Source organism: Blennius ocellaris (assembly GCF_963422515.1).
Source record: "Blennius ocellaris genome assembly, chromosome: 6".
Taxonomy (NCBI): Eukaryota; Metazoa; Chordata; class Actinopteri; order Blenniiformes; family Blenniidae; genus Blennius; species Blennius ocellaris.
In genome coordinates, this window is record NC_137655.1 from 10,318,030 (window position 1) to 10,342,722 (window position 24,693).

The 24,693-nt window shown below is 40.1% G+C and overlaps 1 protein-coding gene across 1 annotated transcript; it reads left to right on the plus strand.

The window, feature by feature from the left end:
• Positions 1–1,615: 1,615 nt before the first annotated feature.
• Positions 1,616–24,693, plus strand: wnt6b (wingless-type MMTV integration site family, member 6b; the record flags this gene model as incomplete). Its single annotated transcript, XM_080497544.1, has 4 exons — positions 1,616–1,695; positions 13,147–13,367; positions 22,506–22,810; positions 24,232–24,693. The coding sequence occupies 4 exons, from the start codon at positions 1,616–1,618 to the stop codon at positions 24,691–24,693; spliced, it is 1,068 nt and encodes a 355-aa protein (XP_080353670.1).

Sequence of the window (24,693 nt, forward strand, 5' to 3'; positions counted from 1 at the left end):
ACGGGCACGGTGTAAGCATTGTCTAATAGAACAGAGACCTTCATGAAAGAAAGTTTTCTGGCAGAGTTTGGATGCCTTGCTCTTGTGATCAAATGCATCACTGCCGTGGAAGAAGTCAAGTGTCAGGACTTTTATAGGCGGCTACAGTACAATGGTGTCAAATTTCAATGCACATGCCCTTGGCTAGATAGGTGATAATACTACCCAGTCTGTCTCTATCATAGCACTCACACACACACACACACACACACACACACACACACACACACACACACACACACACACACACACACACACACACACACACACACACACACACACACACACACACACACACACACACACACACACAAGGAGGCATGTATGTTTACACACACACACATAACTACTATTACTGTAACTACTACTTGCCAAATCCTAACGAAAGCCAACTGCTTCTCAAAGTGGAGGGCAGCCCCAGAGACTTTGTGCACAAAAAGTTTGCTTTGTCTTTATGATGTTTTCAATCGTGAAGTGGAAAGTAAAGTTTATAGTGTCGGAATGACATAGGATGACTCCCTCCCAGATGGCTCACAATGTGTTGGCACATATCGGAGAGGTGCCATCACACCTGTAGACCCGCTGACGTCACTCCATATGGTAAACATGCGCTGTATGGCAGCTTTTCTCTCTCCGTGCGTGCGTCATGCGCGCACGTGGTGTGTGTGTGTGTGTGTGTGTGTGTGTGTGTGTGTGTGTGTGTGTGTGTGTGTGTGTGTGTATGTGTGTGTGTGTGCGTTTGCGTGCGTGTGTGTGTTTACCCCGTCTCTACTCTCAGCCGGGTGCTCCTAAAACTAATTGCAGTTTCTTTCTCTCTCCCTCCCTGAGTGACAGCGAGGATTTCGCTTCGCCCGGAGCGACGTCACACTAAGGTGGAAAAAGACGGGCGCATTTTTTCTCCCTTTATCATCCAAAGAAAACACATTGACAGACCGTGTGTAGTAGAGAGAGAGACGCCTCTACCTGCAGCCGGTGGGCACCGACAATTACTTCGCCCTCCTCACCCGCGCGTCACCACGGAGCGCGCGTCAAAACAACAAACCGCACCAAACGGGTTATTTTTATCTGCTGCTAATGCACAAACGTTGGTCTTTTTTGTTTTGTTTAGTTTTTATTGCAAGCATTTTTCCCCTGATTTAACTATACAAATGGGTGCTGAGACTCCACGTATCCTCTCAACCGGACCTTTTCCGTGCGTTATTTAGCAGACCGTCAGCTTGTGGTTGCGTTCACTTGGCGCACTCTCATTCCTCCTCAGACTGCTTTGAAAGCATGTAATGTGCCGCGACAGATAGAGCCGGACGACAATGAAGAGGTTAACCACACCTTTGAAAGCGGACATCACTTCAGTAGCCTCTTGACCAACTTTGTTGCGCATTAAGATGCGCCCGACTGAAGAGGAGTTGGATTTTTGCGCTCTCGTTGACAGACAGTTTCCACTGAACTTTTGGTGATTTGGTGCCGTCAGAAAACAAGGACCTCCTATGTATTTAAGAAGTAATCAAACCCAGTGTTGGCTGATCTCGTCACTTTAAACTTTGCTGGGGAATCTCCTTGAGGATTTGCAGCTTTCAACATGACTGTTCGTCTGTCGCGGATCCAGCTGGCCCTGTTCTTCATCTTGCTCTGTCCGGTCAATATCATCGGACTCTGGTGGTACGTATTTACCACGTGTTTTTATGCTACATTATGATTATTATTATTTGCAAATATCTATTTCTGTGCGCAATTTGGCGTGATCCTGCAGTGTAACAGCAACGTTTGTGTATCGGCTTTTCACCTAAATATCCTCACTGAGAGTGAGAGTGGAGTTCACTTATAAGTCATCATCTTAATCAATCGTGCTCCACAATGAAACCAAAGCAGATTGCAAGAAAATAATGGAGACAATTGAATCATACACTTCATAATATTTGAGCATTAAAAAAATAATCAACATCAAACAAAACTTTAAAAGTTTTAAAAATGTATCTTAGTTTTGTATATAAATATCGAGGAATCAAAATATGACATTTAGAGCCTGCTTGAAATAAGTGCACGTTCTGCAAAGTAATTATACTGAAGTATCTTTCAAAATAAACTAAATACGCTTGCCTCAAGTGATTATACTGGAGTAACTTTCAAAATAAACTCATAAGTTTGCCTCAAGTAAAGTAATGCGTTTTTTCTTCCCCTTTCCCCCAAGTTGAAATGGGTGGATGAAGCCTACATCTTTCTTAATGGTGCGCTTTGCAGACATTCACAGGCGCAAGAGAGAAACAGGAGAAACTGAGAGGTGAAAGGTGTGTGTTGGTCATTGCCTGCAGAAATATACTGAGGGGAGAGGACAGGGAGAGTGATAGAGGTGGTGTTGATTGTGTGTGTGTGTGTGTGTGTGTGTGTGTGTGTGTGTGTGTGTGTGTGTGTGTGTGTGTGTGTGTGTGTGTGTGTGTGTGTGTGTGTGTGTGTGTGTGTGTGTGTGTGTGTGTGTGTGTGTGTGGAGAGAGAATTTGGAGTGAGGAATGTCAGGTGGCCCTCTAGGCGCAGTGGATATGTCATCATAAAACAATCCATATAGGCTCAGCTCCACAAGGTGTGTGACAGTCAAACAGATAGACACACAGGCAGGTCCTGCAGATCTGCTGATAACATATTTTCTGCCCATGTGGGTCTCTGTTTGGCCGCCTTTGTAATGCTCTTGTTGTCTTCTGTTGAGTGTTTCATCAGAAAACATGCAACACCTCTTTCTCCATCTGGCTCTGTCCATCACACGCACGCACACACACACACGCGCACACACACACACACACACACACACACACACACACACACACACACACACACACCTTTGAAGGATTTGAATGTGAAGCTTTGTGATATTGTCCCCCCCCCTGTTGAATCCTCCCACTGTTCATTCACAGCCTTGTCAAGGTCATTGTGGGATGCAGTGTCATAGAGGCTAAAACTATGTCCTTGCCTGACTGGTGAATGAATCTTCTCAACATTAAACATTTTTGACCAGTTAATGTACATTTGTGATCAATACAGGTGACCTTGAAGGGAAATTATAATCTGGAAATGACCATTGTTAGTTCCTGTTTGTCCTTATCAATTAAGTTTATTGCATATGGACTGGATTTAGTTGGAAGGACCTCTCCTGGTATAACTACAGTTTGGCCTGGTTGGTCAGAATAATGTCTGTTGCTACATGAAGGGGACATCATGGACATTGGTACATGTACTGATATGTTACTGGAGAACAAGCCAGAGTGGACAGAGTCCATTCTAAAATAACTATGTTAAAGAATGTATATAACAAAACTGGCATGACTATTATATCAGCCTATAAGAGACAGCATAAATTCTGTTTATTAATGCGAAATAACTGGGTTTAAATATTGGTGCTGTTCAACACAGCACTCTAACAGGAGTCTTCATAAAGTCAAATTTAATTACATTTATTTTAATATACTTATTTTAGGGTTTTTTTCTATTCAGGCACTCAGTTTAAGTATTAAGCAGTTACATGATCCCATCTTAACAATGTTTCCAATAAATGTGAAAAACAATAGTTCCATTGCTGCAGAGTTGATGAATTGTTAAATCACGTATTAAAGCATTGTTATGCACTCCAAGTCGGTGTGCTTCATGACAGGCTTCTAATGTTCACAATGCAAAATCAAAAATGTGTCAAGAGGGGCAAGACACGGTGTGGGCATAACTTGATAATGTTGTACAAAGTTTCCCAAACCCAACTTAACAGGAGCAAAGTTGTATGTGGCTGTTTTCTGAAGAAGAAGGTCTTGTGGTGATACAAAGAGAAAACCTTTTCCTTTTTTGATTGAGGCAGCTAAGTCACTGTTAACTGAAATATATATACGAGAAGAAAGAGGGAAAATAACTCTTCCCATGTCAGAGTCAATTATTTTTTCAGGTCTAAATCTGTAAAAAAAAAAAAAAAAATCTATCTTGTACTACACTATAGTGCTGGGAATTTCAAAAGAGACATAAAACTGGCAATACTACCACCACTTGTCAATTTCCACTGCCCATTGAACCAGACATAGGCTATTTATTTTGAATACATCTGTAGTTGATTTCGGAAATCAACACTCAGAAATCATCAACTTCCTTTTTATCCCCACTGACATACATTGTCATCTGCTTTCACTCATTCACTTGTTTGCCAGCTCACTTACACACTCACTCTCACAAGCATATCTAGCATACTCAGACACACACACGCACGTACGCACGCACGCACACACACACACACACACACCACACACACACACACACACACACACACACACACACACACACACACTCACGTGCAGAGTGAGATTGTGTGGTGTGGCCACAAGGAAGCCACACCTGTGGGTCGCTCTCCATTCGGCCAGGACAATGATTCTCTCTGTTGACAGATGCTGGACATACCATCATACGTCTCTCTTTCTCTGTCTCATGGTCGCTCCTTTTGATTGTCTCTATCTCTGTGAGTCTTTTGAAGGAAAATGCCTATCGCATAGATAGCTTGTCGCTGAAGGAAAAAAGAGAGTTGCAATGGGAGACTCAGGGTGAGAGAGATGAAATGCTGGGAGATAGTTGTCCTTTCAGAGCCTCTGCTGATTAAAGCTCTCTAATCATTTGGCCCGAGAGCAGAGAGCACAGCTCGTGGACTCAGAGGAGTGAGGAATGTCTTTGCTCTCTTATACTAGTTTTGGCTGCATTGCTTAGCAGATCCAACGTTGCTGCTGCTGCTGCTGCTGCTGCTGCTGCTGCTGCTGCTGCTGCTGCTGCTGCTGCTGCTGCTGCTGCTGCTGCTGTGTGTGTGTGTGTGTGTGTGTGTGTGTGTGTGTGTGTGTGTGTGTGTGTCACAGTTCTGGTTTGGCGGACAACCCGCCCGGAGTGTGCCACTGGGCCACAGGTGCACACACTGCATGTGTGCATGTGTGTTTAAACCCCTCTCTCTCTCACTCTGTCTCTCTCTCTCTCACTCTCTCTCTCTCTGTTTGTCTTTCGTCTTGCTCCTTCTTGCATGTGTTTATGCATGTGCCAATCCCGATATGTCTCCAACCAGTAGATCCTGGTTAATCTGTTTAACATGCACTCAACGAGGTACAAAAGCTCTCATTCAGTCACACAGTTATGGGAAGACACGGGCACACACATTCACACGCATTGCACAGTCAGAACTTCCATCATCACCAGAGGAGAGTTTCATTGTAAGAGATCTTATCTGGTCCACTCCGGTCCGCGTCTGCAAAGCTAAATGTCTAATCAGGACCAGGGAGATGGGCACAGATAAAGATTAAATGACGATGTGGGTTTGGCATCATGTACTGTAAAAAAAAAAAAAAAAAAAGAAAACTTACATTAAATTGTTTATGTGCGTGTGTGTGTACTAAGTGGTTTGAGTATGTTTGCACTTTTCAGTCTGCACGCAAGACACGTCAATGCTTACAATGCATACCAGCATCAATAATACATGGCAGACCAAACTGGTAAAATATGTCCAATTGTCAAGATAAAAGGGAGGCACAACAGATTTCAAAAGTTCTCAGTGGAGGAGGCGAGTTTGTAGCCATAACATTTAGAATTGGTGAAATCTCAGAGGATTAAAAACACAATAAAGGAAACAAATCTCAAAATTTAAAAAGACACCATGATGCAACATAATAATTGTACATAATCGTTGCTTGAGTCATATACTGCGCCCCAAATTATGCATCCACACACTTTTACTCACAGTAAGGATGTGAATGATGGCTTTGCAATGATCAACTGAGTCTAAAATGTTCACAACTTCATCTATATAGGATCAACGAATGCTGTGGAAGTAGATGCAATTTTTACATTTTCTGACAAATGTTATGAACATTTTTGCTTCATTGAGAACATTAAGTTGCCAGATAAGTGACTGGATTCAAGGCTTTCCCAGTAAGTGCCTAATAACAGTGTCCTTTGAAAGGCAACACTCAGTAATACACAACACAAGTAGGGGCAATATGGTGTGAATTATATATCCGAGTTAATTATACATAATATGTTATGGTTAACTCCTGTTGTGATTCATTGGCAAGAAAAAAGCATAACCGTTCCCATGTTAATTAGAAATATCTGGATAGTCTTTATATGGAGTTTGCAACTGTTCAATGTTCAGTTATGGTTTAAGCCTATTTTCTCCAATGAGTCATACCTTCAGATGTACACATTTACATTCATGAGACATTTATGTTTTAGCCCAACTCCAAGAGGATTGTACGCCATCAGTAGCAATGACTGATGCTGTCAACTAAATTTAATACACATTTATTGATAGCTGACATTTCAGAAACGTCGGGAGTCGATTTGAGTTGCTTGACAAGAGTTGTAGAAGCTCTGTGTTTCAACATCTAAATAATTGTTTGTGAACGGACCCGAAAAACCTGGGTATGTCCTTCAGTAGCTGGCTTCACTGTAATGTGATGGTTCAGCAAATGACAGACTGGAGAGAGTGTGGGAACCATCCATCTTCTAGACCACTTCATCACCTTGGGGCCTAATTTACTGAGATCCAGGATGAAGTGTGTTGAATTGCACGCTCACAATAACAGGCTTTTGGCTTGTGTGCATTTTTGCAGACAGTTAACTAATAATACCATGAGTGACATCAGGGGCAAGCAGCAGTGATCAGAGGAGGGTTTTGTGGACATTATTGCTGGAGTTCACACTACCATGGAGTGATTGCATAGAGCACTGAGCTTGCTTAAGGAAAGAATGAAATGTAATCCCATAAACTGAAGTGAAGTTAAAAAAAAGTTAAGCAAAGAAAGCAAGTAAAGAAAAGCACAATAAAATACAAAATTCAAGATTATCTGTCCCAAAATAAAAGCTCTGGGAACAAGACTAACAACAGAAGCAATAGAAATTTGGAATATATTACAAAACCTAATATTGTATACAATTTATAAAATATGTTGTATTCGAGTTCACAAGTAAAAGTCATGGGGAGCAAGCTGAAGAAATGTGTTTCGTCACAATTGGAGCAGGAGTTTTTCTTAAACTATTTCTGTTGGCAGTCCTCAAATACAAGTAAAAGCAACATGTTGCAAGGGAAAGGTAGTGTTTTCACCCAGATAGGCGGCGTTTTTAAGATGTCCAATAAGCCTACTACCGCCACTCTCTTCCAGTCAGCGAATATATTGTATCATTTGTGTGTGAGATGAAGTGTTGCTCGTTAAAACACGCAAGCAATTTAAGGAGTTTGTGCAACATAGCTCATTGTGTTGTTTCTCTATCAGGACAAGTCATCTGGAAATAGGCAGAACCAACCTACAACGTACATCAGTCACTCTTGTGGGACAACTGCACGCAGCTTTTATACAAGCTCTGTTTTCCATCTTTTGTGATCCCTGCTGAGCTCATCCATGTACCTTTTTAACCCCTCCTTTGTATCTGAATATGTCCACGCTCTGACTCTGATTTGCATCATTTGGCCGTCACTGCTTCTGGGTGCGCCACTGTTGTGAAAACAGAACAAATGTTTTTTCTCATGTGAAATTGGTTTGGTGGTGTTGGTTTCCTGCTGGTCACACTTAATTTGCTACTGCCTAAACTGAGTGCATTGCAACTAATGAGCGCTGAAGCCTTTTGTTGTGACAAATAGCGACACAGAACTTGTTCATTCTCAACATTGTTAAGTTGAGAATGGGACAGCTGACAACTTTCACATGTGTTATGATTTTTTATCACATTTTCATTATGTCTTTCTCACACTGCTTATCTCTTTGTATCTTATCCTGTCTACGTCTTATCTTACCCTGAATGAATCCTGGCCGTCTTTTCCATCTAGTCTCTCTAAATGACTTTTCTTGACCCTTTTTACTTTTTCCCCTTTCACTCTGGCACCCCCGACTAGTGCTTGTCGTGACTGTCTTCATCTCCAGCATACTTGAGGGATTAAGGAGGGATGAAATTCACTCATTCGTGGGTGGAGTGAAAAAAAAGAAGGGCTCTGTACAGTACAGCTCAATGTCTACCGTGCTGTGAGATCTTTAATGAAACCTGAGGTCTTTCTGAGCAACACTGTTTAATCTCTTCCTGACCCAACTCCCGGCCTGGAAAACACTGAATATGGCATCTTTACTGTATTATCTAAATTCGAAACCCGCTCCTTAAAAAATAAAATAAAATAAAGATCCAATAATAACGCTGCTGTTTATGGCTAAAATGTTATATTTTAATGTAATTTAAGTAAAAAATTGTTGCCTGTATTTGCTTAATATGTATCTGTGCCAAGGGAAAATTGCTGCAGAATGAATAGGCTGAGACTTTGATTGGCCAGATGGTAATTTCCCTCATATTTTGATTCTTTATCTCGTTTAATCTTCAACTGCTTTAATCCTCTTGTGCCTTATCGTAGTGAAGAGCTGCTCATGAGAGACAGCATTTGATCAACTCTCCCGATGCTATCAGTGACTAAACATCCTACTTGGTGTTTTGCAAGGATTATCTCTTAAGCATTTGAATCATATACGATAAGATGAAGAACAGTGGCACTTTGTATGATGGAAATCTGATGACTACCTCATTTGAAGTTTCTTTTTTCAAATGCACAGTGGCCTTTTTTTTGTTTGGACATCCATATTATTAAAAAAAAAAAAAAAAAAAAAAGTGTACCTGCTTGGAGTTGGAATGTGTTAAGAATGAGCTTGTCTGTTTGCAAATTGTTTGAGTAAGCTGCATTTGTGTGCAGGCATGGTAAGCATTTACACTTCAAGCAAACAAGACTGATGTTTTCCAAAATTCTTAAATATTCAGTATGGTACCAGCACGTTCCATTGGTGTCAGTTCAAGTGTTCGGCTGTTAAAAAAGTAAAAGAATCCTCTGTTGTCCATATACCTAGCAGAAGAGCAACCATTCATATAAATGCTCTGAATTAGCAATTATCGACAGTTTTATGAAATTGTTTGATGAACTCGTTCAAGGATTATGTTCCTTGACATGTTAAATAAAAACTAAGGAGTTAGTTGAAAAAGCAACTTCTTTTAAGCATCTCATCCAGTTCTCTCTAAAACGTACACACTACATTTATGGATATAACATACGTGCTATTACAGTGTCAGTACTTTGTTGGTCAGTCCAATTGCTGATTAAGTTATTGAGCTTTATTTCATAACTTTTATTAGGCTCCATTACAGTGAAACCCTGTTTGGAAAATGTGTGTTTTAGTGAACTTGATCATAGTTCCACTTTCAATCGCTGTATTCTTTTTTTTTTAATGAGTCAACTTGTTGGGAAAATCCAATCCTTCTGTTCCTGAACTTTTCCCTGCTGCTCTCCTACAGTTTATTATCATCAATATTTACCTTTAAGTGACTCATATAATTTCTCAAAAATATACCGTGATTTATTTGACATTACCAAGTACATTTATCATTGGTTTGCCTTCCTTTGAACTGATACTCTGTTTGGAGCCTCACAGTGATGCACATATTTAGTGTTTAGTTCTCCAAACAAGGGCAAGAATGCTGGGCACTTACTTGACGGTGATCCTACCATCCAATTAATGCACCCCATTTTTGGGTATATGTCCAGCAATGTGCTTTTCCACCTGAGTTCACACCACTTCCAGCATTCCCACTCTTCTCATCATGCCCAATTGCCAAACATCTGAGGCAGTCCAACATGCACAACAGTCTGTACTTGAAATTTGGAGATGGATTCATCCTTTTTTTGCCACAGGGTATTGTTTTCACTAACTTGCACAATTTAGCAGCTTAGACACCTGCCTTAACTGTTTAAACTTGCAGAATCCATGTGTCTTCAGTCAAACAGATGTCAGCTATGAAATTAGACATGTTTTCATCCTGTCGCTTTCGGTATTGCTCTCACTTGTTTCAGGTTTCCCACTGCTACTATTGTGCAGCTGGTCAGGCTGAAGATGCTGCAGATAAAGTTAATTAAATTGTATGACTATAAGAACAAAGTAGATAACAGCATGGGAATGTTGTAACAAAAGAGAGGATGCTGCACAGATTTAAAAAAATCCCAAATATACACAAATGATTCATTTGTCCAGACTTACCAAACAGAAAGCAAACGAGTTGCTATATTTGTCTTTCATGTGAGATAATTGCTACAAATTACCACACATCCATTCAAACATTATAATGGAAAAGATTACTGTTTACAATTGTTTTATTGTTTTTTTACATCATTAACTCAATTGCTACCACACACGACAATGGACAGCAGAGCATAATGTAAGCAACATACACACGTTTAACTTCAAGATTTCAGGTTTCTGTGCTTTTCTGTGCAGAGTTTGCATATTCTCCCTGTGTAGGGTGTGTTGGTGTGTAAGTTTTCTCCAGGTACTCCTTCAAAAAAGGCTAATTGGTGCCTGAATTTCCCAGACAGTGGCATATTCTGTGCAAATAGCCAGTTCATTCCAATCACATCCTTAATACTCCCATGGAATACAATGAAAGCTGTAATTCGTATTCTTATGGATTTATATTAATAAATAAAAACAATACCTGGACAGTACCTTAAAAGAAGACATGTCACAGCAAAAGAAAGAAGGTTTCGGTCAGTCAAGGAAGCTGCTCAGGCCTCAAGTGACCCTCCAAATGGCATTGTTGTCCCCTGTGAAACTCTGCCCCTGGTTTATGTTGTAAAGACATCAAAGAAGTATGTTATTCTGGACCAGATGTACAAAATAAACTGCATACATTGTAATATTATTGAACTGTGATAGTCTAAAAAAAAAAAAAATCTTCTATGAAGTTTAAGCAGTAATGGACGACAGGTCTGTTACCAACTTCAGCTCTTAAGCTAAAATTCTTCTGTCAGATACAATGTTTCTTTAGCTCTTTCATTTGAAGTGTTTTCTTGTGTGCTAAAGGAGATCATAAGGAATGTTTCCATGCTGTGACAAAGCTTTCTCACTTTTTCTGTCTCTGTTATGACACCAGACTCTCCTTTCTCCGAGAGTGACACAAGTGACACCATCCAGAATAGTCACTATGTTACCACATTATACAAAAGAAAAACCCAGGTTGGTCTTTGTATTCTGCTGACACACACGCACGCGCCTACCATTTTTTTTCATCCTCGCACTGGCATCCATAAAAACTGAAATGCAGACAGCATAGAAGTCCTTTTTTTTGCAAGGACATTCATATTACTGCTTCTCTCTCTCCATATATTGCTGTCTCATTCTTTCTTACGCACGCTCACTGATGTCAGTGGGTAGGTAATAAGTGGTTTTTGAGAGGGAGTGCATGTTGCTAAGTAATGTACCTACTAATCAACACCTACAGGCAGTCTGTATGATCTAATTATCTATGTGGCCACCACGCACGCACGCACGCACGCACACACACACACGCACACACACACACACACACACACACACACACACACACACACACGCACACACACACGCACACACGCACACACTGTATACACAGAACACCTGTATTAAAACTGCTGTGTTGTTTCCATAGCAGTGCTGTCAATACACTCACAATAATCATAGAAGGAATGCAACAGTGGGTGCAACACTGTGCTTAGAGTCGTGTGTGTGTGTGTCCTGATTCATATATGCGGGAAGATTTGTAATTTTTTTTTACTGCAGTATAGTCAGGTTCTCACACAGCTCACTAGGTCTCATTGCTGCTCATACAGGATTATAGACATTTACTTTTCCTCTTACAAGAGTTAATAACTGTAATCCACATCAACTACCACTGTCATACATTTCAGTTCTTGTAGGACAGTATTTAGGTATTTTGCCTCTAGACCTGTTTTTCCATGGTGTGACTGGCGGAGGTTAAGACAAGGTGTCCAATACCGGTGCTTTTATCTGTCAACATGTAAGCTTGTCATATAAATGGTTTTATTAGTAAAGGGAAGAAAAAAAAATGTAGAGACTGCACATGCTTGTCTTTGAAGGTGTGAGGTCCTGTGATTGTCTCGTCGTGTATCAGACAGCCAGGAGAAGGGATCAGCGAGAGTGTTTGTTTTGCTTCTCCAAACAAACTCTTGAGGCGAATGAATGATATCAGGAGGTGCAGTTAGCAGGGACAAGGCTGACTGAGAACCAGTGAGATAGACCGTTTCTCACCCTTGGTCCCTTGTCTTGCACTTTCTGTTTTATGAGAAAAGTTATAGATCACATCTTTTGAAATTCGCAGACAACAAAACCCAAACAACATGCAAGTGGGGAGTTTTATTCACACCAAAGTAGCCAGCTGTGCAGCGGGAATGAGTGGGTGAGAGGAAAGGAAATGCATGGAAATAAAGTCATTTCATAAGGTTTGTTAGGCCACTGCAGATGCTGGCTACACTTCCAAGTACTACAACCAAGCCCCATTTTCCCATTAAGAGTTAGAATAAACAATTTATCTTTATTATATACACTCATCTGTCAAAGCTATCAAGGAGGTCCCTGGTTGTATTCCTCAAATGCTAGATTTATGTATTTATGTTTTAAATATTTGGACTACATGAATCAAGCTTGATTTACTTTGCCACACATTTGAACTGTGATTTATCTCCACTTCTGTAAGATAATACATATACTTTCATTTTAGTGGATTTAATGTGGGTGGTTGATTTGAGAGCAATCTGTGGTTTAAGTTCATATAACTGCTACAACTTCTCCAGAAAAGCTGTATCAACTGGAAATCTAGAAAGTCTGCCTTCTGGTTAACCAAAGTCAACTCAAATAGCATTAAAATCAACTGCAAATGGCATTTCTGCTCAGCGACCTCCAACTATATGACACAACTTTGTCAAGACCACACAGTTCTTCCAAACACGGTCCAACAGCAAAACACAGGCTTGTAAATCTGATGTCAGAGCTGAGAAGTTGCTGGGAAAGTGTTCCCTGTCGTCTCCCTTGTGCCCATCCAACAGGCACATTGTCACGGCGGCTGCGATGTGGTGGGTAGAACTGGCAGGCAGTGGAGCAAAAAAACTAAAACATTTTATGCATTGGTGTGGAGCCGCTGATTATTGCAACACTGTGTTATTAAGTAAACAGGTGTTCCTCTAAGAAAATACCAACGTGAGCCTTCTGATGTTGTGCCGTGCTGCTTGGAGTTTGTTCTCTAACACTCTTTAAACTTTTGCAGGGCAGTGGGGAGTCCACTGGTCATGGACCCCAACAGTATTTGCAGAAAAGCAAAGCGTCTGGCGGGAAAGCAAGCGGAGCTGTGTCAGACGCAGCCAGAGATCGTAAGCGAGGTGGCCAAAGGAGCCAGGCTGGGTGTCAGGGAGTGTCAGTACCAGTTCAGGTACCGTCGCTGGAACTGTACCAGCCACAACAAATACTTTGGTAAAGTTCTTCAGCAAGGTAAGTGAAGAGGACCTGGATATGTTCACTTTAGTGTACAGCAATCTTTTTGTGTAATTCATTTGTTTTCTGTCTGCAACACTTTTTAATGATTTGAATTGCATTTGTTTATTACTGTGACCTAAGTGAGAAAGGTCGGTAAAACACAAAGCTGCACGTCGCAGCCTATGTAAAAAAAAATAAACATGTAGCATTAGGGTTGTGCAAGTTACTGGAAACTATTTGATTAAAGTTACTTTTTTTCACTTGACTTTCATTGTTGCTGAACATAACAAAGTCAATAGTTACTCAGGAGAGTAATTTTATTTAAATGATGTACATGTATTATTGCATTGTTGCTTTTAACAGCCTGAACTGAACTTTAATAGCCTGAAATGAGCTGTCAGCACTGTATATGTCAGGGGCTTAATGAATGAGTGAATTTACAGTGAGTTTACATGAGTTAGTTGCAGGATGACTCTGTAATCAGCATGCTTGTGCTTCTAGAAATAAACATATTCAAGATGTATTGACAAAAAGATAAAACGGCATCAAAACAATTGAGAGAAAGAGCAAAATTACATAAAGCAGCACGTAAACTCATGTAACGCTAATACATCACAGATATGGTGACACACACAGCAGTTTGACAACCATGTAACGTCATTCATTTAATATTAGTAATTTGTTACAAGCTTATTTTTGCAAAAAAGTTGTGATGTTACAATAAGTCTTTGGTTTAGAATGATTATTCACAACACTGGTTAGCATAAAGATGTAGCACAGAAGTGGCAAATCAGATTCTGGACTCGTAAAAGTTTTGGTCGACTGCCTCTGTAACTGACAATAGCTTTTCCAAAGAAACCAAAGTGTGCATATCACTGGTTTCTGCAACATTCGGCAAAATGTCAGCTCTTTCCTTGAGTTGAAAAGTAACTTCATAGTCATACTAGTTGGTCAGGTTTGGCTACAGAGTATAAAGACATTCAATATTAAAAAAATTAGCCTTGAATGAAACATATATTATTGTAATTGTCAAGTGATTTGCTTTATTTCAGCAGATTTGATTTTAAAAAATTACATAAAAGACAACAAATAATTTTTGAATATGAACAACGTTGGGATTGTAGGCAGGGTCCTTATGTCAACCTGAAGTCAGAACCCCGCTCTGATGGCACTGCAGTGGACAAGGGCAGCTGTTGTATTTCAGGGTAGACATATTCACACTTGACTGATTCTCCTCTTCATCAGATTGGGCACGCTTGAATTGATCAGCTAAGATTGCCTTTTGCTCTTAACATCTCTCGTAAGATCTCTTAACATCTTCCTCTGGCCCTTTGAAGTCTGTAATATCACTGACGTGGGGGTCACCGCTGGGTCCTCTGCAATTACTGTGTTGGTTCTTTTCTCGTGTGATTATATTCATAGAGAGCGGCTTGTCTTTGCTTTGGCTGGTAACACAGAGCACTTTTATGTGTGTTTAGTTAACAAACAAGGAGCATTTACTATCAATCTGCTAAATGTGTTATTAACTTTGTGTCCCTTTCAAGCAAGACTATAATTCTAAAGTTGTATTCCTACTCATCATTAAGATTGTGTAACTTTTCATTCATATTCAATTGTTAAACTACACAACACAAATCAGTAATATCACTGGCAAAAATCAATTTTTCCTTGCACATATACAAAAGTGTTTGATAATAATTATTTTAAGAAGGCAATATCATTTCTATCACTTCAGATAAGGACAAATAAATTGAGTTTATATGCATGAGTACATGTACAAGAGTAATTTATTGTAATGTATCTAATAAGGTCTTTGGATATTTACAAAGTATGTAACTTCAATTGTCACTTAACTTCTGTTCATTTCTGAACACCGTAAGATTGTGGGTGTCAGGTTTGTTTCCCAGAAGGCTTTTATTCAATATATTTTCTATATTTGGAGAGAAATAATAATTTAAAAAAATGCATTCTTTTGTCTTTTTCTATTATATATTTTAAGCTACATTTATTTAACAGCTTCACATCAAAATAAACTGTATGTAGTGAGACAAACTATGGTTGTTAAAATGATGGAACGCGATATTTACAGACAGTAAAATATTAAAGTGAAGCTTTCTGAAGACCACTAAACAATAAATATATTTTACTATGGATCACAAAGAAAGTCAGCAATGGCAATATCTTTTAATTCCCAAATCATTAGGATACATTGTTCTTATGGTATATATTAAATCAGGATTACACCTTGATTGTGACAGTGCTTCATCGACGATGCTGATCAGGTGTCCCAACTTTAATGTTACAGGGTCAGAAAACCCCAAACCCTCATGACTTGGCATCTAAGCCTATCTGAATCATCAAACAATTTCAAGTTCTATCAAAATGTGTAAAGATAAAGGACATGAGAGGAAGACAAACTGTCGACGAGTGTTATGCAAAAATCTTACAAACTCTTGCTGCTCAACAGAAAAGCTGAACTTTTCATTATATCAGTCATATCAGAATTAGAATCCTGTAGATTCAACAGAAAGTCATAATGGATTCATGACAGTACCATATTTAGTTTTATGACGGAGAAAGAAAAGCAGGCAGATTAAGAAAGAGAGTAGGAGAGAAAGGAAAGAAGGGCAAGAATCCACCAGTAGAAGACAGACGAGCTATTAATCATAAATTCCTGCCTGTCTATAAATGAGGCCAAAGTGCTCCTATATCTGAAGCCTTTGTCCTCAATTATCTTAATAGCTGTTTTTTATAGGCTTGTTCCATTAAATGTCAAAATAAAAGTGCCTTCTGTATTTATTGTCTCTAAGTGATTTACTTAACCTCGTTGACCTTTCTTCACTGATCTTGTTCATCTACCCTAAAAGCAATTGTGATGACAGCACATGTTTCTATCTGCAGAAAAATTCCATAATGATGTTGATAATGAAAAAGGATTTGCACTCTCTGTAACTTTTATATGTGTGTTTCTGTGCAACACGTTGACTACAGTAACCAGTTACAGCTGTTCCACATAAGACAATACAAGTGATTAGATTAAACTGCTGATACAATGGGGAGCTGTCACTTTCATAAAGCACAAACATTCGCATAAATTTCAGTGAAGTATAACCATTAGATTCCATATACCTTCTATACCTGTTTGTTTACAAATTAGTTTCAGATTTACTGAGCTCCTGCATAAAGCTTGCTCAATTGCACACCTGTGCAAATAGATGTAACATAGAGGTCGTGTGTGTTTTGGGATCAAGTAAGAAATACAACATGAGTTAAATCACACAGAAGCAGAAGTATTCAAATCATGGTTTTTACAATATGTCACTGTGTGATAACAGAACGCTGCCACAGTGCTACAGAACAACCTCCATTTTACTGTCAGCGCAAGCACAATGTTCTCGGACGGAAAAAGCAGAATTTGAACTCGATAATAATATATATGTAGCAGAAAATAGAAACAGAGCAACAGAAATAGAGTTTGGAGTTTCTGAAAAACTTTTGAGGGCATGGTGAAAAGCAGAGAAACTGTTACTATGATGAAAAAAAATATTCTTGGTCTGAAGGCTCCTGAAGGAATTTGTTCTAATAAAGTGTCTGTTTTGGGGTTTTTAGGAGGAAACTGTAGCACTAGTACTTGTATAAAACCCATGTAGACACAGGGAGAACATACAAACTCCATGTGGATCGACAAGCAATGTTTTTTCTCGAACTTGATATATTGCCACTGTGAGGCAAGTGTGGTAACTACCACACTGCTCGATTTCATGTAAACATGCATGAAATACATTCATTATCAATTGGACAGTAAAGGTAATGAAGGCATCAACAAAGGTGTCAAACATCCTGAAAACAAAGGACACTCGCTTAGTCTTTAGGCCCGGGCCGGTTTGTTCGAGTGTCCTCTATAAGGGAAAGCTCAGCTCAGAGCTGCTGCAGTGTGCATGTCCTTTAAAAACAAACAGCTTCAATAATGTGATCACTTCTGTTGAATGGTAGAGCCTCTGGGTGCCAACATAAAACTTTAGTTGCAGATCCTGCATTGCTGCAGCCAGCATCCATGTGTCATTCCTTGTAATGTTTATTTTTCCCTTTCTATGATGAACACACAATCAGATACCTCAAGTATTCAGCCGCACAGAAATTAACAGTCCAACATGCCCCACTGCAAATGTTTACTTTTTGACTTTCATCAAGCCCTTAGAAAAGAGAGACTGAGGTTGTCAGGTGTTGAGATGTGTGAGGTGAAGAAAAGCGTGCATCCTTGTATAAAAAGAGTTTTGGTTGATTTCACAACATTACTGAGCCTCCGTCTATTTTTTTTTTAATCACAAGAAGTATGCACGAGTGAACAAACATGTTAACACATGGACATATTTTGCGTCTTGAATTGAAATGTTCTCTCCTCTGGACACGGACCTTTGACGTGCTCTCCGATATGGAACAAGGTCAAATTTCTCCTTGATCTCCGCCGTCTTTAAATATCACACCAACCCCGAAGCAGTGTGAGCCAGACAACACACAGTGATGGTGGTAATCACACCAGGGATTTTCTTTGGAAACCAGGATCGTGTGTGTGTGTGCGCTTGTGTGTGTCCTGTCGAGTCAGCAAGGACTCTTGCTCTGGGCTGTGCAGTGGTTGCAATCAGTCATCAATCATAAACTTTTCTCATTTATGATCAAAACAAGTAGATACAGATACACAGACAAAAGTTGCCATGTTTACATGATTGTTTTTAATTTGATTTGACTGGAAAACTTTAGTCATGGTGAGTAAAGTAATTGAGTCACTTGCTTTTGCAACACAGGGATTCCTTCTAATTTGATTATGTGGTGTTGCATCATTTCAAGAAATAGACAAGCAACTGCAGCAATACTACAATCAATAAATTACCTTATTTCAATGGCTTTCAAAACACAATTGGGCCGGGACTTTGTCAACCAACCTTGCTCAAGCAAAATTAGCTTAGACCTTTTATATGTATAGTTTTCGTGTTCTTCATGAGCCTGTATGACTTTTCTCCAGACTTAATTCCACAAATCCAAAACATTCAGTTCAGTTAATTTTGTAAAATAAATTGTTCATTTTGTATGTGGTGGGTTGTGTGTTAGCTATGTGTTAGACTTGTGATGTGCATCCTGTTTGCACACTGCTGACCTGGACTACCGCTGTATTAAAGAGTTCGGGAAATATAACATCTCTGAACTGGGTCTAGATTACATGAGCTTTACATTTTGTTTGCTGCATTCACAACGAGACAATTGGACCAGGATTACTTTTAGTAGTATGAACAACTAGTTTGCTGTGTTCTCCTGATAGCCTGGCAGTCTGTATTGTACCTTTGTAGCATTTAAACATAACACCTGCAGTTCAGAAAAATTAGAACTGATACCTTTATATGTTGCGAACCCAAAAAAAGATGATCGGTTGAACATCCTTGCACCTCTGTTTGTGCACATATAAAACTTTGGCACACAATATCTTATTATCTGTGCAATTTGATGGTAGTAACACAGGCTGTTTCCAGACCGGCTGTCCAGTTGTCTTCGAATTACCCAGAGTGAATGAAAAATTTGCATGCATTTATAAGTCAGTTTTTTGGTGCTGTCTGTTTTTGTTTATTTTATTTTCTTAATCAAAAACTAACGTTTCAATATCCTTGATGCAAAGTAAAATTCCCTCTTTGACCGTGTAGAGAAAATTTGAGAGTGAGACAGACAAACAGAACACCGTGAGGGGTAAAGAAACAAGGAGGGGGTTAAAAAGGGAGGTATAAAAAAAAGTATCAAAAATCTGATGATTTGAGGCACCCAGTTTCACATTTTCCTTGCAGACATGAATTCCAAACAAATTCCCTGCCACGGTGAGTGTCTGGGCCTGTCGACGTCTGCTTCTAATTCCAAAAGGTCCTTCTGCAGGATTTAACACATATTCTTTTAATCACTTTTCGACCTTTACACAATAACATGTGCAGGATTAGATGTGTTGGAGTTGTGATCAAGCCAGACAAGCAATGGTTGAACAAAAAGTCAATTCTGTTTAGTTGCATTTGGTGTCATATATACAGCAAATAAGTGTTTTTACAATCAGAATGATATCTGAGCTCTGGAGGGCCGTATAGTACTTAAATCAATCAAAAAATATGGATACAATGTGATGTTTGTGAATGTGAGAGACAAATACTAGACAAACATAAAGCAATAATCAAAAGAGACACCTTTCAGACATAGAAATGACAATATTTGTCGTAAAGATGAGATCATATTGTATTTAATAGTAATGAAGACATCTAAGCACAAAAGTATCAAATGTTTTGCTTAATCCATCTGATCACGTGTGTCTTATTGAGGGCCATACTTGGGGAAAAAATGTACACCAAGGGTTTTCATAGTTGAGAAAGATGAGACTTCCCCAGTGAAGCCTGAACCATTGCCCCTAGACACCACACAACTGCACATAATCTAGCTGACCTTACCAATCTTTTTCACTTTTTAAGCATTAAAAGGTATTGAAAGACAGCTGCAATTAAAAGCAATTATCTTGTCAGTTAAATGCACTTAATAGTTTTGCTCTAAATATTATTACATACATTTATTTAATTATATTTATTTAATTTATTCCTCGTTTGGTACACTTGCAATAAATTAATGTCTAAAAAGGCATGTTTGTAAAAGATTTTAGGTTTTCCTCGTCTTATTTCTTTTTAGCATATTTAAGCACTCTCTGCTGCCCCCCAGGAAAAATCCCACCCCAAAGTGTAAAGTCATGTGTCACAGACACAGTAGAAAAGCAACATCTACCACCGAACAGTGGTTTTCAAAGTTAAAGTTAGAAATCTAGTTTGACACAAACATGAACTCTGAGATCAAATACAACAGAATGTCACAGGACTGCTCCATATAAACAGTTGAGAGGCTGCTTCTATGCAAAAGGTCTATGCATTAAATGCTTGTGAAAGAAAGAAAGAAAAATCCCACACGCACGCGTACGTGTCCACCGTTCGCCTGCAGGGAAAACATCTCTGGGTGTTGGGGTCTACAGCTGGTATTGATATCAAGGCCTACTGGGGTGTGCAGGTTTTGTCGCACGCCACCAATTCTGTGTGATGTATGTGTGTGTGTGTGTGTGTGTGTGTGTGTGTGTGTGTGTGTGTGTGTGTGTGTGTGTGTGTGTGTGTGTGTGTGTGTGTGTGTGTGTGTGTGTGTGTGTGTGTGTGTGTGTGTGTGTGTGTGTGTGTTGCCATTCCTAATGAATCCCATTCACTGAATCATGCGATACGGAGTTGGCAGTGTTGACGGTGGTGACTGCACGCTCACTGCCTTCCAGCTCTTAGGAATAAAAGTCCTTTGCTTAGTCTCCTCACACCATACGAGACTGAATATTGTTTTTCCCAAAATGCCATGTTTTGTTCGCTTCAGGATATTTTACATTGGCTTATAAGATTTTCTTATTGACCCCTTCCTATACTGCTTGCTTAGTCCTAAACCCATCATCTATCCCCAACCTAAAGCTGTCTGATTTGTGTTTTTGTGAGCAGACTTAAATGTTTTGATTGGAACTATTAAACTTCTGAACAAAAAAAAAATGTTCCTGTATGATAACGATTGCTCGCATTCTCATCACATAACAGTGAATTAGAACAACACATTTCAGCATAACAGTTTTACAAGTTGTTTTATATTAGAAACAAATTCCAGTAAAAAATCGGTACTGAGCGAGGTTATTTATTGTTGACAACTCTGTGGTAAGATCTGAAAAAGAAGAGTTTAAAAACAGCTGATGCCTGTGGGTTTATAATAAAATGTGTTTTGGTCAGAATAAATGTGGTTTTATGAAAAATAAATATCCAAGCATGACTAAATTGTGCAGTTTATTGCTTTTCTCTGACATGAATACAAATATACATGGGACACTTGTGCTAAATAGCCCAATGAGACAAGAGATGTACAAAATGATCCTTGTATAATGTATTGTACAGAAAGAACAGATATTTCTGACAGTGGAAGCCTTAGCATTGGCTAATGACTGCTGTCTTGGAGCATTGGTTTTCATTTTTTATGTTTTGAATTGGATTACCTGCTGTTGCTCTTGAAAAGTTTCAAGGAAAACTAATCAATTGAAAACAGTGCTTTTGACAAATATATGAAACATGATTTTTCCTCGATCAACTGTGTTCGAGCTTTTCAAATAACTGAGGACAGTTTTCTCCAAATTCAGACTACTCTTTCATACGTCCCAGATTCATGTTGAATGAACAACAATAGCTAATATAACTTGGGATAAAGATGCGTTGAGCTGAGCGGCAAGAATGATGCCGATGTCAATTTGCAGTTGTGGCTGGACATGCCTTTAGCCAGGAGTGTTAAGCTCTGCACCCAAAATAAACCAGCAGCTGTGCTGTGTATGATTGTGTGAGTGTGTGAAAGAGAGGGCTTGAGAGAGAAATAGCAATCCCTTCAGCACCACAAATCCAGTGGCGCTGGAGCTTGTAGTAATGGAACAGGACTGGAACATGTGCTTTTATCCTGTTCCATGTAGCTAAGTTATTGACAGACTGGATGCAAAGTCAGACGTCTGGATGGGCAGGTGGATGGGCGCCAGTTTGTTTTGCTGGCTCGCCAGTTGGACTCCATGTTTTTTTTTCTTTTTGATTGACCTGGTTTTTACTGTGGATGAGTTGAGGATGAATATGTGAATATGCTGTTTTATCAATCCATGCTTCCCATTTATTGGATTTGTTTCCAGGTTTGAGCGTTAAAAATTTTGAAAAAGAAAAAAAGAAAAAAGAAACACGATAGCGAATCAAAATTCTGTCTGCTTTTGTCCAATTTGGGGCCGGAGCTAGTTCAAACTAGCTATGGGCAACAGACAGGGTACACCCTGAACGGGTTGAGAGTGTATTTAGCGAGAGACGGTCAGTCATACACACTGACATTTACACATATGGGCAATTTACTTGGACACTTACTAACCTGTAACCTGACTCTAACTAATCTGTTTTGAATGTGGGGAAAAACAGACGAATATCTTCAGGAAGATCTCACAAACTCCACATAGAAACTGCTCATTTCCAAACCACCCACATTTATAATAATGAGACAGTTACTTATATTAAGTTACTTCAACAAAGTGAAGCCTGTCCTTTAATATCTCCACAGATATCCGGGAGACAGCGTTCGTTTATGCCATCACGGCAGCTGGTGTGACGCACGCTGTGACCCAGGCTTGCAGCATGGGAGACCTCCTGCAGTGCGGCTGTGAGGCAACAAGGAACAGGGCACCCCCGAGGCCTCCGTCATCCACCTCCTCCGGAGACGGGGTCAAGTGGGAGTGGGGGGGCTGTGGAGACGACGTGGAGTTCGGTTATGAAAAATCAAAACAGTTTATGGATGCCAAGAGGAGAAGAGGCAAGAGCGACATCAGGACACTCATTGACCTGCACAATAACGAGGCCGGGAGGCTGGTAAGGGAGATTCCATATATTTAACTTTTGAACCAGTAGAGTTGACAACCACATTAGTGCACTTCTTAGAGAAATGGTTTTCCAACGGCTGCTGTGCTTCACTCAGATCTGATGTTTCTCTACATTCAAACAAGCTGCAGAAGGTGTTGCTTGTCCTTTGGAATGTTCCTTCATTCCACTGACAAGTGAAAAGAGAAAGACATCGCCTCCAGTCATATTTGTGTAGTGCCGTAAGCCGATATTCTTACAAGAATCAGGTTTCTGAAACAAAAAAACAAGAGCGTGCCACACATTTTGTTTCTAAGCCTCGGAGGCAGTTAGCGTCTTACATTTGCAACAGCGCCTTGTAGAAGTTTAAAGTTCCTCTTGTACGAACACAGTGAATTTTGGCCGTGCCAATTCAATGTGCAACCGAAAGGCTGGAGATGAACTTACAACGTTTTCGCTGGCTATGTTAATTCATAGTGCAGCTTGGTCAATCTTTCGGTCGCATTTAGTTTTAGTTGTCTCAGTTTTGCACAAATGTTGCACAATCACCACTCAGAGTTACAAAGTTCACTTTCGCTGGGGTCAAAGGCAGGTAGACAGGAAGAGAAGAGGGGAGGGTTTTTGGGACGTCGTCCAATTGTAGCATTAGTGAACAAACCATCTGAATGGAAAAAGAAACCTGCACACAGGTTCCCAGACCTTTTAGAAATAGTATGTGTGCCCAAATGTCTGCTTATGTGCATGCACACATGTTTACACGTTTTCTATATGTGTGTGTGTAGATGGGCAGGTGTGTGTGTGTGTGTGTGTGTGTGTGTGTGTGTGTGTGTGTGTGTGTGTGTGTGTGTGTGTGTGTGTGTGTGTGTGTGTGTGTGTGTGTGTGTGTGTGTGTGTGTGTGTGTGTGTGTGTGTGTGTGTGTGTGATGGGTTAATTATGTGCAGTATAAGTGAATGATCTGTTGTCAAGGCTTGTTAGACGTAGGAAGGCCAGAGGCAACATGGATGGAGGGGGGGTTAAATTCCTTCTGAATAGCGTCTGCTTTTATCTTACCTATCTATCTGTGTGTGTGTGTCTGTGTGTGTGTGTGTGTGTGTGTGTGTGTGTGTGTGTGTGTGTGTGTGTGTGTGTGTGTGTGTGTGTGTGTGTGTGTGTGTGTGTGTGTGTGTGTGTGTGTGTCTGTGCGCGCCTGCTTTGTCTGTGATATATCATGAAAACAAAATAATAAATTCTTCTTTAGTGAACTTGTCATTTGTCAGAAGAGTTCAGCTTCACTTCAGGGCACAAGTTAAAAGTTCTTTGTCCTTCTTTCTGTGTTTGATCAGGATTCTTTTTTTTTTTCCTACTTTTTTTTCACCTATTTGCCCTCTTTCACCTCTCTTTCCCCTCCACCACCCGAAAACCCTGCACCCTTCCACACTTCCCCCTCTGATAGGCAGTGAAGCTCTACATGAGGACTGAGTGCAAGTGCCACGGGCTGTCGGGCTCCTGCACATTGCGCACGTGCTGGAAAAAGATGCCACATTTCCGCGAAGTGGGCGACCGCCTGCTTGAGCGATTTAACGGAGCCTCCAAGGTGATGGGCGGTAATGACGGAAAGACGCTGATCCCCGTGGGCCAGAATATAAAACCGCCTGATAAGCAGGACCTCATCTACTCAGACGAGTCTCCCGATTTCTGCCTTGCAAATCGGAAAACAGGTTCACTGGGAACCAGGGGCCGCATGTGCAACAGCACGGCCATGGACATCAGCGGCTGTGACTTGCTGTGCTGCGAGCGAGGCTACCGGGAGGAAACAGTGGTGTTTGAAGAGAACTGCTTATGTCGTTTCCACTGGTGTTGTGTTGTCCAGTGCAAGAAATGCATGGTCCGAAAAGAGTTGAGTCTCTGTCACTGA